The sequence below is a fragment of the Procambarus clarkii genome, chromosome 50 (assembly GCF_040958095.1).
Source record: "Procambarus clarkii isolate CNS0578487 chromosome 50, FALCON_Pclarkii_2.0, whole genome shotgun sequence".
Classification (NCBI taxonomy): domain Eukaryota; kingdom Metazoa; phylum Arthropoda; class Malacostraca; order Decapoda; family Cambaridae; genus Procambarus; species Procambarus clarkii.
This window is the reverse complement of record NC_091199.1, coordinates 24503578-24521169: the sequence shown is the minus strand read 5'-3', so window position 1 is coordinate 24521169 and position 17592 is coordinate 24503578. Positions and strand designations below refer to the sequence as shown.

At 43.7% G+C, this 17592-nt stretch overlaps 1 protein-coding gene across 1 annotated transcript in view; it reads left to right on the top strand.

The window, feature by feature from the left end:
- Positions 1-445: 445 nt before the first annotated feature.
- Positions 446-17592, top strand: part of LOC123751868 (golgin subfamily A member 6-like protein 7) — a 107381-nt gene continuing 90234 nt past the window's right edge. Inside the window, exons 1-2 of the mRNA XM_069303337.1 lie at positions 446-1238; positions 1425-1508. Coding sequence (XP_069159438.1) covers positions 452-1238; positions 1425-1508 — 871 coding nt within the window. The 5' untranslated portion in view covers positions 446-451. The remainder of the gene's footprint in view (positions 1239-1424; positions 1509-17592) is intronic.

The following is a 17592-nucleotide window of genomic DNA, read 5'->3' as shown; positions in this document are numbered from 1 at the left end:
TGTAGCCTCTGTTTAACGCAACAGTAAAATGTGTACTAGGATGAAAAAACGATTCTTCGCGGCAGGGGATCATATTCCAGGGACCTGCCCGAAACGCTATGCGTACTAGTGGCTGTACAAGAATGTAACAACTCTTTTATATATCTAAAAAAAAAAAAAAATCCTCCCTGGTTGTAAGGCGCAGTTCTCTTAGTTCTCATAGCTGAACCTTCTTAGTAACAGATCTCTACATTCTTTCTTATTATTTTATGCTCATTTTTCTCTCTTGACTTCTCTTTATAAAAGCATGAGTAAGAACTGGGAATATTGAAGGATAGTTTCCTGGTTGACCAGTATATTTATCAGTGTGGGCGTTGAGCGCGGGTGTACTTAGTGCGTGGTGGCCAGCCAGCCAGCCAGCAGTCATGCAGGGTGTTGGTTAGTGTGTAGTGTGAGTGTGGTGGTGAGAGTCATGTCTGCCTCTCTGCTGCCTCTCCTCTGTGTCCTGGTGGGCTGGTCGGCCGCCTTCCAGGAGGCCACCATGGACCACACGGAGGAGTTGGACTTGACTGCTAACGTCATCCTCCCGGAGGCCACCATGGGCCAAAGGGGGGAGTTGGACTTGACAGCTAACGTCATCCTCCCGGAGGCCACCATGGGCCAAAGGGGGGAGTTGGACTTGACAGCTAACGTCATCCTCCCGGAGGCCACCATGGGTCACAGGGAGGAGATGGACTTGACAGCTAATGTCTTCCCCCCGAAGGCCACCATGGGTCACAGGGAGGAGATGGACTTGACAGCTGACGTCATCCTCCCGGAGGTCACCATGGGCCACACAGAGGAGCTGGACTTGACAACTAACGTCATCCTCCACGAGACCACCATGGGCCACACGGAGGAGTTGGACTTGACAACTGTCATCCTCCCGGAGGCCACCATGGGCCACACGGAGGAGTTGGACTTGACAACTGTCATCCTCCCGGAGGCCACCATGGACCACACGGAGGAGTTGGACTTGACAACTAACGTCATCCTCCCGGAGGTCACCATGGGCCACACGGAGGAGTTGGACTTGACAACTAACGTCATCCTCCCGGAGGCCACCATGGGCCACACGGAGGAGTTGGACTTGACAACTAACGTCATCCTCCCGGAGGCCACCATGGGCCACACGGAGGAGTTGGACTTGACAGCTAACTCCATTTTTAACCTGATTGCTATACACCAGCTGCAGGAGCAGCAGCGAGGCGTCCAGGAAGGTGAGAATAAGAACAAAGTTATGTTCACAGTTCCTTGGGAGTTTTTTTAATGAGTTAGTAAACAAAATATTTGCTGCTTATAAAAACATCACCATAAGGCACCAGTACAGAAGATAATTTATAGGGTTGAACACATCATAGTTACACATGTAAGGATACAATCTTGATAGAGGCAACTGTTTACAGGTGTGAACAATATGCAGATGGTGATGGCTAACCTGACTGAACTGATCTCCACTCACCTGATTCTTGATGACAATTATACGCAAGGTAAGGAGTCACATGAACAAATCCACAATGGCAGTGACGAGGATTCGAACCTGCGTCCGGGAGCATCCCAGCTCGGGTGCAGGGAAGGGGGTTGTGTAATAGCCTGGTTTGTGCCTCGGAGAGGCTACGGGATCCAGTAAGTTCAGTAGAACTTCAGTTTCAACCCTTTTACCCTGTCGTAGCTCAGTCGATTAAGGCAGTGTCTGGGATGCTCCCGGACGCAGGTTCGAATCCTCGTCACGGCCCTTGTGGATTTGTTCATTTGATGCATCACGTTAGTGTGATCTCTGTGTGTAAGGAGTTATATATACAGTACATGTGTCGATGTTTCTTTGTCTCAGTTTCGACACTTGATTCATGTCAGTTTTACTTCAATCAAGTTTTTAGGCACAGAAATTATTACAAGATAATTGTTAAAATAATATTCTCTTGTTCCTGGTGCCATTATGTCTCCAATTTGTTGAAGAATATTGGGAATGAAGTATTCAGTCTTGTCGCCTTCAGCATCAAGCACAGCCTGTCATTCACAGACAATAGTAGCTTTATTCACTATGGATGGACGAGCATAGTACTTAGTCACTATAGATGGACGAGCATAGTACTTAGGGTCACTATGGATGGACGAGCATAGTACTTAGGGTCACTATGGATGGACGAGCATAGTACTTAGGGTCACTACGGATGGACGAGCATAGTACTTAGGGTCACTACGGATGGACGAGCATAGTACTTAGGGTCACTATGGATGGACGAGCATAGTACTTAGTCACTATAGATGGACGTGCATAGTACTTAGGGTCACTACGGATGGACGAGCATAGTACTTAGGGTCACTACGGATGGACGAGCATAGTACTTAGGGTCACTATGGATGGACGAGCATAGTACTTAGTCACTATAGATGGACGTGCATAGTACTTAGGGTCACTACGGATGGACGAGCATAGTACTTAGGGTCACTATGGATGGACGAGCATAGTACTTAGTCACTATAGATGGACGAGCATAGTACTTAGGGTCACTACGGATGGACGAGCATAGTACTTAGGGTCACTACGGATGGACGAGCATAGTACTTAGGGTCACTATAGATGGACGAGCATAGTACTTAGAGTCACTATAGATAGACGAGCATAGTACCTATAGTCTCTATTGATAGACGAGCATAGTACTTATAGTGTCTATGGATGGATGTACACAGTACCTATAGTCACTATGGACAGATGTACACAGTACCTATCGTCACTATGGATGGACGTACATAGTACCAATATTCACTATTAATGGAGGTAAACAGTACCTATATTCACTATCGAAGGAAGTACATAGTACCTATAGTCACTATTGAAGGAAATATATAGTACATATAGTCATTATTAGTGAATGTACATATTACCTATAATCACTATAGATAGATGTACGTAGAACCTATATTCACTTTGGATGGACGTACACAGTACGTATAGTCACTATTAATGGACATACACAATACCTATATTCACTATGGATTGGTCATACATATATAACTATAGTCACTATAGATGGACGCACATTCAGCCTATAGTCACTATGAATTGACATACATTGTATTTATAGTCACTATGGATGGGTGTACATAGTACCTATAGTCACTATAGATGGACGCACATTCAGCCTATAGTCACTATGAATTGACATACATTGTACTTATAGTCACTATGGATGGACATTCATAGTACTAATAGGCATTATCGATGGACGTACAAAAAATCTATTGTCTCTATTTATAGACGTACTTAGTACTTATAGTCACTATAGATTGGCGTACATAGTACCTATAGTCACTATAGATGGGCGTACATAGTACCTATAGTCACTATAGATGGAGGTGCACAGTACCTATAGTCACTTTGGATGGACGTACATAGAAAATATTGTCACTATGAATGGACGTACTTAGTACCTATAGTCACTATGGATTGGCGTACACAATACCTTAGTCACTATTTCTAGAAATTTCCAAGACTTAATTACTAACCGCTAGTACAATAAGATGTAATTCTTGTACTAGGCATTATAATTAACTAACACTTCTAACCAGAAGGGTAGTGAAATTAATTTAATTTAATTAAGGCGTAGTACCGCCCGATTTCTCCCTAGAATCATGGCCGTGTTCCGTCAGTCAGCCAGCCATGCAATAATTTCTATATATTAATGGATTGAGCTGAATCCAGCCTCATTTACCTTTCTTTATTAACCCTTGGGCCGCTAAGGGTCATAATGGCTTCAACACCCTCAAGCGCAACAACAAAAAAATCCAAAAAACTCTTACTTCTTATAAAAGTGTTCATTTGTGTTCCCTGATGAAGGGAAAAATAAAAAAAAATCGTAGGTGGCATAATTTGGGCGCAATAGAGCAGGGAAGTGTGGCAAAAAAGAGGCGTTGACAGAGCAGTCGCAAGACGACGTCTGCTCCGCCCGAGCTGTCAGACGGGGTTGCCACAAAGATATTATTACCTAATTATTTCAATGTCTTTGATTGATTTTTTTTGCAGTAATATTATTCAGTAGTGTGTATTGTGATATGTTTATATAATAAAATGTGTGAACCATCGCTGTACTCAAAATTATTGTTTTCATTTTAGTGATTCAGTTATTACGTTCATAGAACAATATACAAATAGTTTTGCTGTTATTACACTATATAAACATTTTATATATACGTATCTGCATGTTTTGTTCACCATAACGAACCACTAAGTTGGTATTGTGAGTCAAAAAGCAATGAAGAATGGCCGTCACTCACAAGCCAGCCAGCCACTCGCCACCTCACTCACCTCCTCACTCGCCAACATACTCCTCCCACCTTACTGTTTATGCTTTTATTCACTATACACAGACGTCAAATATAAGTATCTACATGTTTTGTTCACCATAACTGTACATGTAAGCTTGTATGGTGAGTAAAGGCAATAAGACGTAGCTACACAGAGTCAACTGGTGGCGGCCGCCCTCAAGGCCAGATGCACTAATATTTCTCCTCCAACAATACTGTTTGTGGTGTTATTACAGTATATACACACATTTGTATATATAGTACATAAGTATCATATAAGCATAAGTATCTGGAGAAGAGGGGGCCGAGCGGACAGCACACTGGACTTATGATCCTGTGGTCCCGGGTTCGATCCCGGGCACCGGCGAGAAACAATGGGCAGTGTTTCTTTCACCCTATGCCCCTGTTACCTAGCAGTAAAATAGGTACCTGGGTGTTAGTCAGCTGTCACGGGCTGCTTCCTGGGAGTGGAGGCCTGGTCGAGGACCGGGCCGCGGGGACACTAAAAAGCCCCGAAATCATCTCAAGATAACCTCAAGATAGATCTCCATGTTTTATTCACCATACCTGTACAAATAAGATGGTATGGTGCCCAAAGACCATAGTGGCCACCAGTACACATGACAAGTCGTGCAGACGACGCATCTGCCTCACCAAAATGGCGGCTCCCAACCTACTCCTATTGCTGTTATTACACTTTATACACACGTTATATACAAGTATCTACATATGTGTTTTCCATAGCAAACCACTAATCTGGTATGGTGAGTGCAGTCAGTAAAAGTTGGCCACACATAGTCAGATGACAACGCCACCACTCTCTCTCCCACAGCCTTACTCCTCCCACCATGGAGCACAGCGCTAAAATCACCACAATCCTGCTATTATCAGAATCCTGGTCAGTTTGATCACTGTCAAGGGTCTTCTGTAATACTATCATCGCTAAATAATAGCATGTACATATATATTTTGACATTTTGAGGCGATGCTATGGTACAAGCTGAAAGGCAGTGCTGTGCGCTCATGCTGCGTGCATCAGCCTTGTTGGCTCGCTCACTACTGAGGCTCTCACACCCAGGAATGTTGGCCACGATTTTTTTCTAGGCAGAGTCTGCCAACTATCGGTCGTGGCTGCACTAGACTTGCACTATGGAATAGCATTTACTATCTTATAAACTCCGTATTATGATGTAAATATTCGTCAGACAAGCCTCCTATATTTCGGAACTCTCTTTAAAAATAATACCAATTATACTAGGAGCCCCTGCATAAGCGCGAGTGCACATGCGTCACTGGAAGGAGTGACTTTGTGGAATCAGGAACATGTCTCTCTCAGTCTTAATACCACGCTGAAAGGCAAAACTTATTTAATTTCCACTCCAACTACGTATTCGCAGCTCTTATCCCTCCAATTATTTTAGATCTTGTGGTTAAATGCGCGTATACTAAATGAGAGTGGAAATTAAATAAGTTTTGCTACACACAAAATCACAATAGCGTGATGTAGCAAATGAACAAATCCACAACGGCCGTGATGAGGATTCGAACCCATGTCTGAGAGCATCCCAGACGCTGCCTTAATCGACTGGATGTGATTTAGTTATTGTCGATTAAGACAGTGTCTGGGATGCTCTCAGACGTAGGTTCGAATCCTTGTCATGGCCCTTGTGGATTTGTTCAAATAAGTTTTGCCTTTCAGCGTGGTATTAAGACTGAGGGAGACATGTTACTGATTCCACGATCATCTGTTGACACGGATTTCTATATCGGACTGGATTAAACGTGTTGTAGAGGATGATGTGATCTACGATCGTCCAAAACAGCTAAGGCTTTTCCAGTATTCTATTGTAGAGAGTTATTTATTATTATTGAGAGTCAAATTATTTTATATATTATTTTCTTAATCGATGTGTATTAACATCTCAATATTTCTTTAACTGAAGTGCATTAACTTCCCATTACTCACCCCCTAACTTGTAGGGTGTTAGGATTTAGTTCTGAATTACTATTAATATTGCAGTCCATTTCTTTAAATATATTTAGTTATATTCATGAATAAATTATTTGAGATCCATAAGCCACTGGTTCTCTTATCTTTAATATTAATATTGCTCCTTCTAAACTTTTACTATAATTTCATTATAGATCTAACTTCTCCCCCACAACTATGGATGGACGTGCATATTAACTATATTTACTATGCATGTACTTACATAGAACATATAGTCACTATTGATGGACGTACATAAAACCTATATTCACTATGGATGGACGTACACTGTACCTATATTCACTATGGATGAACGAACATAGTACTTATAGTCACTATGGATGGATGTACACAGTACCTATAATCACTTTGAATGGACGAACATAGTACCCATAGTCACTATTGATGGACGTACACAGTACATATAATCACTATTGATGGACGTATGCAGTACCTTTAGTCATTTTTTCCTTATTCTCATATCTGATATAGACTAAAATACAAGTCATAGCTTCGTATCATCCTTTGCAGATGACTCAAAAATCACCATGAAAAAATTCCCTCTGCTGAAGACAGTGAAAAACTTCAAGCAGATATTAATAAAGTTTTCGACTGGCAACAAAAAGTAACATGATGTTTAATAGTGATAAATTCCAAATACACAGGTTCGGTAAAAATGAGGATCTTAAACATAATACGGGGCACAAAACACAATCAAATGTGAACAAAGTGGGAAAGCAGCATGGAAGTGATTTGGGAATAATGATGTCTGACGACTTAACGTTTAGGGAGCATAACCAAGCAAATACTGCGTCAGCCAGATAAAATATTAGGATGGATTACGAGAACTTTCAAATATAGGGATCCCATCACAATAGTTGAACTATACAAATCACTTGTACTGTCCTGTCTTGAGTACTGCTCAGTATTCACTTTCCCCTAAAAAGCGTGAGAGATTGCTGAAATAGAGGAAATACAGAGAACATTTACGGCATACATAGACTCGATAAAGCGCCTAAATTATTGGGATCGTCTCTAAGCTCTCTAAATGTACTCACTAGAAAGGAGAAGGGAGAGTTATCAAATAATATACACGTGGAAGGCACTGAAGGGTCAGGGCCCAAATCAACACAGTAAAATAACAACATACTGAAGTGAACGATATGGAAGAAAAGGCAGAATAGAACCAGTAAGGAGCAGGGGTGCCATAGGCACAATCAGAGAGCACTGTATAAGCATCACAGGTCCACGGTTGTTCCTCCCAGGTAGCATAAGAAATATTGCCAGAACAAATGTATACATCTTCAAGAGAAAACTAGATCATTTTCCCCAAGGAGTGCCTGACCAACTGGGCTGTGGTGGATATGTGACCCTGCGGCCATTCCAAGCAATAGCCTAGTGGACCAATCACTCAGAAAAAAAGCCTGACTTCGGGCCAGGCTTTGGGAGTAGAATAACTCCCAGAACCCCATCAAGCAGTACCTGTACACAGTACCTGTAGTTCTTATTGATGGACATACTTAATAGTCACTATGCAGTTCGTACATAGAACCAAGCAGGTACTATAGATGGTCTTACACAGTATCTATATTCACTATGCATGGACGTATCCGACATAACATAACACATTTACCCCATTAAAAAAGGGAATGGGCGACTCCGTGACGTCATCACAACAGTCGTGTATATATTAACTATTATTTCTATTTAAACCTCAGTCTAGTGTTTAAACTTAATAAAAAAGTGTTCACTAGGACTGAATATAATTAAATACAACAAAAATATAGCGTGACTCTCGTATCCTTAAGACATTAATGGAACCATCAAATATTATTGGAACAAAAACATTGAAGGAGAGTCACAGCGTCACTACAGACAGCAACTTGTAAACAATAGGAAGGAGGCAGAAGGTCTCTTTGAGGTTCGCATTCGCGGCACTGCAGAGGTTTATTTATACCGCCCAATAGTGTTCCAGCCACAGCAACCTCTACATCAACCATAAGAAGTATTGTATCAGGTAAAACAAATAGTGTGTATAATTGTAGCGGCCATTATAAAGTGTTTGCACTTTTGCCGGTTATGATATGCCAGCAACCCAAAAAAAGGGTAAGCCTGGGTTTTATTTAAAACAATGATTCCTTGTTGTATAACACATTTGTGAATGAAGTTTAGTTCTCTGTAATTTATTCACAGGTGTGGTTCAAGGGAGGATGTCACTGTGAGAGTTTAAGAAATGGAATATGGAATGGTAATGAGGAATTGAACTCGGAAAATTTAAACAAAAATTCTTTAGTTCTTTAAACCTTTATTCCTGTCGTGATATTCAATTAGGTCGCCTCAGGAAGGACTTCCTTAGCTAACACACCAGTGTAGTAAGCAGCTCATTCCTTACTCTAGGACCATTTATGAACAACTGACTAGGCGCGAGCAAGCACCGAGACCCCAAAAAGCTTGAAATCCGCTCCACTAGGCCGTTGACCTTCGCCATTCGCCAAAGTGAATCTAGCGAGTAGGTCCACGGCTCTCACAACAATAATTTATTGGTGTGTGGTGCCATATATTTAGTCCAAAACCCATGAATCAGTCTCAATTTAATAGTTGTGTGTGTGAAGAAAAACTTACAGAACCATATAAATGTGTGGGGTGTAACGAAGAGACAGTGTTCAACATAACAACTTAGTTTATTCAATAAAGACTAACTACAACAACAACAAAAACAAAAGAAATATCAATGACGTTACTCGAAATCCTTCCTGTGACACTATCAATGACAGCTAGACACCAGCCCCTCGGACTGCATAATGAACTAACTCGAACATAAGGCGTGAACACAGAGGAATCAAACAAGCAAGCAAGACACAGATCTATAATCACACCTGCAACTATGACACAGCAGGTTCTGAGACACGTCTCCAGTAACCTCCTAACTGTTCTATGCCTCTGATCAGTCTACACCTGCACTAGCGGTTGCAATGCAATTAAATCAGTAGCCTGTCAATGACACATCAATGACTAATGGGTTCACTGGACACTCCAGCACCCTTCCTCAATTAATCTTTACGTTAACACTCCGTCCCACAGACGATCAACAATCAATAAAAATTTGATTTACGTTAATAACAAAGTAACATTTACGTTAACCTAATAAATCTTACAACTGTCTCTAGTAACACGGAAATTACACAAACACTCTACCCGTCGAATATTCAGTGACTAAATCCCATTAATCCCTATACGTCCAGACAGTTGAATAATCTCTTTACTAGTTATGTTAATTTACGTTATTGGTTCCTAACAATTAACGATAGTTAACTCTGATTTACAATGTCTAAAGTGCTAAGAAAACGGTAATCACTCGTGATTACCCTTAGAGCAATTAATTACTATCCTCAAGATCAATAATTAATCAATTAAATACGCAACCTTTCACACTGGCTCAGAAATTTACATTAAGGTTTGAATTCCGTCCGAGCCTTCAATACGCAGACCAATTCAGGTGATTAAGGAGCAAATCACCACGTTTACGTTATTCTAAAATGACTGCACTCTTCCCACCAGTCAGTCAAGTGCCGGTATTTCCTGACAGATAAATAACGACGTTACGTTGATGGAACAATGGAGCCTTCGTGTTAGTCGATCAAACACGGATAGAAGGTAATTACTTTGACTTCCTGAAACACGTCAATTATCCGCCCAACTGACCGGTAATTACGACAGACAATACTCAAATTCTTGTCTGGCTGATGGCTAGCCTACCCTGAGACTACCGTAGCTGCTTTCAGGAAAATAATTAACCCAAACGTATCTTACTCTACTCTACTTGTTAAAGAACAAATTCTCTTAAAGCAATGGGTGTTTCCTTGGTTACGTTATATTAATTGCCTCGCAATCACCTCACTGAATACTGGACATCGATGTCCTACCTGATAAACAGGAGAATATATGTATACCCAAGTACTCGTCTTCAACCGAGTTCACCCATGACAATGATAAATCACACTAACAAATCATAGTGATTTATGTTACAATCCGTTGCAATGACAATACTGCAGGGGTCTGACTCGAGCTTCTGTTGGGGACGGACGTGTTGCCTTGGCGCTCCGGCTGTTGGTGTTGTTTACCAATTTGGTCGGTTGGGGGGCAGGTGTGTCACTGCCTGCCTGTGCTGACGTGAAGTTCACGATGGGGGTCCCCCTCCCCCCTGTACTGCGGGCTCAGTCTGTGGGCCTCGAATTTTCCGGGCTGGCTGGGTACCCAGAGATAGGGCTGGTGTGTGAGTTGCTTCATATCCCTGTGATCAACGTTTATGGTGTTGAGCTGGTGACGGCTCGTCGAGCGATATTGAAGTTTACCAAGGAATTGGCATATTGCGACTTTCTCCGTCGTTACGAGGGGCGGACATTACCCCTGCCGGATGGTGCGGGCACTGTGTCACTATCTGATCGGAGTGGTGCCCTCACTTACGTCAGTGTGCATGGAGCTCCGTTGGAGTTTCCAGAGAGTCTGTTACGGCGGTACTTCGGCCGGTATGGCGCAGTGGTTAGTGTACGGGTGAACGTGGTGTCTTCCAATCCACTTAAGGGTGTGAGGACTAACATTCGCACCCTGGGCATGAGGCTTCGGGAAGATATTCCATCCTCTGTACGGCTCATGGGCTACAACGTTCGGGTGTTTTATGCCCGCCAGCCTCGGACGTGTTATCGTTGTGGCCTCTTGGGCCATCAGGCTGCTGACTGTTCTGCGCCTGCCGTTGCATCCGTGAACCTCTTCAGTGAGGAGGATTTTCCGCCGCTTCCTGTGGAGGAGGATTCAGTGGATGTGGCCGTCTCTTCAGCCGCGGATGTGCCCCCTGTGTCACCTGTTGCGCCGCCTGGTGTGCCCCCTGTTGTTGTCGCCTCTCCTCAAGAGGTTGTGGCATTGCAGGGTATTCGTCCTGCTCCGACTAGTGTCCCTGAGGTTCTTCAGACTGCCTGCTGCTCGATTCCTCCGTCTTCCAGTTCGTCCTCTGCTGCATCTGACCCTGTCCCTGCACCCTTGCCGGCTGTGCTGGGTGATGGGGTGGATCCTGCGCTTCCTCCTGTGGATGGCCTGGTGCCCCATGTGGTTGAGGATGCTGGCGTTTTATACGTGTGTCGGTTCGTCCGGCTTGTATTGCGCGTGTCTCTGAGTCGGCCTCCGGGTCTGATGATGTGCGGCCAGAGCCTAAGCGTTCCTGGCGTTCGTCTTCAGCTTGGGCTGACGTTGGCGATTTCGACGCTTGTGGCTCTGGTTGCGTTGCAGACTCCGGTGACGGCGGAGGTGCATTTGCCTGAGGATGCCAGTGCCGGTGTTTCGGCCTCCACTTCAGATATGGTGTCTGCGGTTCCTGCTTCGGGTGCGTCGCCTGCCTCGGATGGCTCCGGTTCTTCGTGGTGAGGGTGGTTCCCCCTGCTGAGGTTCACAGTGAGCGGGGTGGCCTGGTGATGGTGTTGAAAAAGACTGCTCGCTCTGGTGGTTCTGTAACCCCTTCCTCGGTCCCCGTTTCATCGACTACAGTCTCGACGCCTCTTCCGTCTCCAGCCATCTCTTCAGTGTCTCCTGCGGTCTCGGTGGAGACGTTACCATCTTGTCGCTTGTCCCCTGCTCCTGTGCGTACGGCGAAACGGCCGTCCCGGCAGCCCATGTACGCTTCATCGGTGTCGTCTGCTACCTCGAAGGACGTGGCTTGTGCTCCCCAGCCTCGTTATGCGACTTGCGTCGGTGAGCTTCAGGAGTGGCCGTTTCCACCTGATCTGGAGGTTCTCGAGTTTATGCTGGGCCCACGGCGGCAGGGGGATCGTCCCCCCACCGACACGGAGTATTTGATTTGGGAGGCCTATAAGAGAAGGTATCCTTGGGATTCGTTCCCTGAGAAATATATTCCTGTCTCTGAGAAATGTATTCCTCGCTCATGATTCCTCTGTGTATTGTGGGTTGTTTCCATTTGTGTCCATGGTTGTGGGGTGCGGGTCGGGTGTGGGTGGGGCGGGTTTGTTTCCCGGTACCTGCGTTCTCCGGTTTGTAGTTGTGGGTTTGTGTGGCTTGTGTGTGTGTGTGTGTGTGTGTGTGTCCAGTTCCTGTGCGGTCCGGGGTTTGGTTGGTGTGTGTGTCTAGTTGTGGATGTCGTGTTCTTGGGTTATGCTTTGTTGTTCTATGTTTTTACGATGCTGTTTGTGCGCTTGTTTGTGTCGTGTTAAGTGCCCTTCAGGCTGTTGGCGTGACCCGGTCTGGGTTTATGTTTTTTGTCGTGTCTTACCATTGTGCTTTTCTTTCTGTTTGTTGTATATTTGTTTTCCTTTTTTGTTGTTATTTCTATTATTATTATTATTATTATTATTATTATTATTATTATTATTATTATTATTGTTTTCGTTTTGTGTTGGTGCCTCTCCGTGTGTGTTTGCGGTGCTGGTAGCCTTCTTCTGAATATTTCATGTGTTTGATGTGTTATTTCTGTATTGTATTCCGCTGTGTTTTAACTTGCTTGTTGTAATTTGTTTGTAATTATTGTTGTTTTGTGGTCGGCCCTTCTGGCCGGCGTCTTTGTGTTTAGTACAGATCCTTTATGTTTTTGCACGTTTGTGCTTTGTACTTTTGGTCTGTTCCATGTTGTAATTATTTACTTTTATTGTAATTATAAGCATGCTTGCATGTAAAAATAAATAAACAAAATAAAAAAAAAATAAAATTGCCTCGCAATCACCTCACTGAATACTGGACATCGATGTCCTACCAGATAAACAGGAGAATATATGTATACCCAATAACTCGTCTTGAACCGAGTTCACCCATGACAATGATAAATCACACTAACAAATCATTGTGATTTATGTTACAATCCGGTTGCAATGACAATACTGCAGATACCCTGAAAATAACCCTCAGGACATGAACCCTCAAGAACACGCCCCCCACAATGATTTACTGAACTACAAAACACACCTCGGTGATTGATCAACACTCGCAACAATCATCATCAATGACAACCCCTTTGCAATACACACACAGCAATGTGCACTAAATCAAACTATATTAATACGCTGCCCAACACTTACTTACTGTTTCAAATTACCCCAGTGCTCTAATTACCAGTCGCTCTAATTAATTAATTGCTCTAATTAATTAATTACCAGTAATTAAATCGTCTGATGTGGTTCCTGGAACACCATTTCCTCCTCTCCCCTTCTCAATTTGGTTTTCACCAGTAAAAAGTCACCAGTGGAGTCCCACAAGGCCCTGTACTCGGTCCAATCTTGTTTCTGATATATGTAAATGATCTCCTGGAGGGTATCGATTCATTTCTCTCAATGTTTGCAGACGATGCCAAAATTATGAGGAGGATTAAAACAAAAGAGGACTGTTTGAGGCTTCAAGAAGACCTAGACAAGCTGAAGGAATGGTCAAACAAATGGTTGTTAGAGTTTAACCCAACCAAATGTAATGTAATGAAGATAGGTGTAGGGAGCAGGAGGCCAGATACAAGGTATCATCTGGGAGAGGAAATTCTTCAGGAGTCAGAGAAAGAAAAAGACTTGGGGGTTGATATCACACCAGACCTGTCTCCTGCAGCACATATCAAGAGGATAACATCAGCGGCATATGCCAGGCGGGCCAACATACAAACGGCATTCAGAAACTTGTGTAAAGAATCATTCAGAACTTTGTATACCACATATGTCAGGCCAATCCTGGAGTATGCAGCCACAGCATGGAGTCCATATCTAGTCAAGGATAAGACTAGACTGGAAAAGGTTCAAAGGTTTGCCACCAGACTAGTACCCGAGCTGAGAGGTATGAGCTACGAGGAGAGACTACGGGAATTAAACCTCATTTCGCTGGAAGACAGAAGAGTTAGGGGGGACATGATCACCACATTCAAGATTCTGAAGGGAATTGATAGGGTAGATAAAGACAGGCTATTTAACACAGGGGGCACACGCACAAAAGGACACAGGTGGAAACTGAGTGCCCAAATGAGCCCCAGAGATATTAGAAAGAACGTTTTTAGTGTCAGAGTGGTTGGCAAATGGAATGCATTAAGAAGTGATGTTGTGGAGGCTGACTCCATACAAAGTTTCAAGTGTAGATATGATAGAGCCCAATAAGCTCAGGAATCTGTACACCTGTTGATTGACGGTTGAGAGGCGGGACCAAAGAGATAGAGCTCAACTCTCGCAAACACAACTAGGTGAGTACAGCAGATGTCCTGGTGAACTTGGAGGTCTATATTCGTACTGCTTTTGCTGCAAAGACCTCCGTTGTTGCCGTCCTTTTTGACCTGGAAAAGGCTTATGACACCACTTGGCGATATCATATTCTATCTCAACTTCATTCTTTTGGCCTTCGTGGTCATCTCCCTCTCTTTCTCCGCAGCTTCCTCGCGCGTCGTTCTTTCGGGTGAGGCTTGGTACCGCTTTCTCTGCCTCTTTTCAGCAATACGAAGGTGTGCCTCAGGGTAGTGTTCTGAGCACTACTCTTTTTCTGGTTGCCCTCAATGGTCTTCTTTCCTCTCTTCCTTCAGGCGTCTTCTCCACTCTCTATGTCGATGATCTTACCCTTTGCTGTCAGGGTGTTGATTCGCCTCTCCTTCAACGCCGGCTTCAACTTTCGATTGATGCCGTGTCGTCTTGAGCCACCGATCACGGCTTCAAGTTCTCTACTACTAAGACTTGTGCCATGACTTACTCGGAAACGGGTCATTCTTCGTTGCTCTTTGTGACTTTATGATCATCCCCTTGAGTACAAAGATTCCGCAAAGCTTTTGGGGTTATTCTTTGACACTCGTTTGTCTTGGTCTTCCCATATCTCTTACCTCAGTGTTGAGTGCTCTAAGGCCCTTACCCTCCTTCGGGTATTGTCCCATACTTCTTGGGGAGCAGATAGGCGCACTCTCCTTGCTTTACATTCCTCTCTCGTCCTGTCTAAGCTCGATTATTGTTGCCCTGCTTACTCGTCTACATTTCCTTCCACTCTTCGCCGTCTTGATGCTTTGCACCATACTGGTTTGCCCCACAGTTCTGGTGCCTTTCGTTCGACTCCCGTCCTCAGCTTGTATGTTGATACTGGCTTCCTATCTCTCCAGGACCGCCGTGATCACTACTGTCTTCGTTATCTAGCGTGGTCCTTGCAACATCCTTCCTCACGCCTCTGTCGTGCTTTATCTTTTAGCCCTCCTGCGATTCCTGTTCATCTTCACCGCCTCCGTCTTTCTGTCCGGTTATCTCGCTTACAGGATTCTCTTTCCGTTCATATTTCTAATATTTCTCCTCGTGTAGTTCCTTCTATGCCCCCATGGAGAGTCCCCCTTCCGCAGTTTTGTACGTCCTTGACCCGCATCCCTAAAGCTTTTACCCCTCCTACGGTTCTAAAACGCCTTTTCCTTGAGCACTTTTCTTCTTACTCCCACTCCGTTTCCATCTTCACTGATGGGTCTAAGTCTGCGGACGGTGTTGACTACTCTGTTGTTTTTCCTGATCACACTTATATGTGTCGCTTACCTCTGGAGACTAGCATCTTCACAGCAGAGCTTTATGCTCTTCGTCTCCTGCTCTCTCATTGTCAATCTCACTTTGTAGTTGTTGTTGACTCTCGTAGTGCCTTCATGGCTCTCGGGTCCTTTAATCCGGTTCATCCAGTGGTTGTCGAGATCCAGCATTGGCTGTTTCTTGTTCACAGTAAATTTAAGTCGGTTGAGTTTGTTGGGTTCCCAGCCATATTGGTGTCTCTTTAAATGAGCGTGCAGATGCTGCCGCCAGGGAGGCTGTCCGCTCTTGTCCCATCTCTCGTAAAGGTATTCCTTATTCCGACTTTTACCTGGTTATCCATTCCTCCATCCTTACCCGTTGGCAGGCTTGTTGGTCGTCTGTTACTGGTAACAAACTACATTCTCTTAAAAGCTGTGTTTCCTCATGGCCGTCCTCCTTCCACCGTAACCGGCGGTGGGAAACAGCTCTGGTGAGGTTGTTTATTGGCCATACTCGCTTAACTCATGGTCACTTGATGGAGCGCCGCCCTGCTCCTTATTGTCCTAATTGCATTGTCCCTCTTACAGTCGTGCATATCCTTGTTGAATGTCCTGACTTCCGTGACGAGCGTGTGTCTTGTTTTCCGACCGTCCCCTGCGGTCGCTTGTCTCTCGATAGTATTCTTGGTGACTCGGATACTTTTGACATCGTTCACGTTATGCGTTTCTGTTCTCGTATTAGCATCCTTGGTGATATTTAGCGCCTTCTGATTATCCCGCGCATTTGATGGTGTGGGAACCGACCTGTGAGATTTATATTTATTTAATTTATATGAATTTATATTTACGTTAATTTATATACTTCGATAGCAATTTGTATAATGATAAGTGGACTGTATTTCTGCAATAATCTCATAATCTCACAAATTGATCCTCTACACATTAGGGGGGTTATTAAATTAATATATATGCAGCCAATCAAACTACAGTAATAGCTACATACATTGATGAGGTTCCTTATCTTATAGTACAGCAGGTTAGTCCACCAGGTATAACTAGGGTGTAGACACCAAATTATCCTCTTTGAGGCAGCTTCCATATCACCCAGTAACTGGTGCACAAATCTTGCTTCCTCGTCTTGACCTGTCAAAAGTGCGCTAGCTGTGAAGCCAGAATCCTATATATGACAAGCTATATCAGAGAAAACACTATACAGTACATGGAACATTGAAGACCTGGCTTAATTACCTTTAGTTTGAGGCTTCCACGTAATCTAACCGGGTCACCCTATATCCTGACATTAATGGCCATAAATGAATGATAAACGGGTTTCGGATAGACACTTAACTTGAATTTGTAGACAGCGTGTTGAAAAATGGTACACCTTTGGTTTCCATAACACTACGTCCAAGTAAATTTAACAGGAGCTGAATTTGCTCCCGTGTGAGCCTCTGGTCTCGTATATACAATGGCTGTTTAACACTCCATACTATTGACGTTACTGGCCGACATTGTCCAGAATGATAGAAGCCGAATTTGCTCCACACGTCTCGGAGGTGACACAACAATGGCTGCCTCCTTCCTCACTCTGACGCCTGGCTTACATTGTCCAAATTTCAGAACGTGATAGAAGGGTCACATTTACTCTACTTTAATATTGATAATTAAGTTAATTTATATAAGATGTTTTTATGATAGTAAAGTCCAAAGACTAATGTATTTAAGAATAATTCCCAGCAAAATAGCTGGTGAATTATAATAGTATGTGGTGATGATATCCCGTTTTCTTTAGATGGTA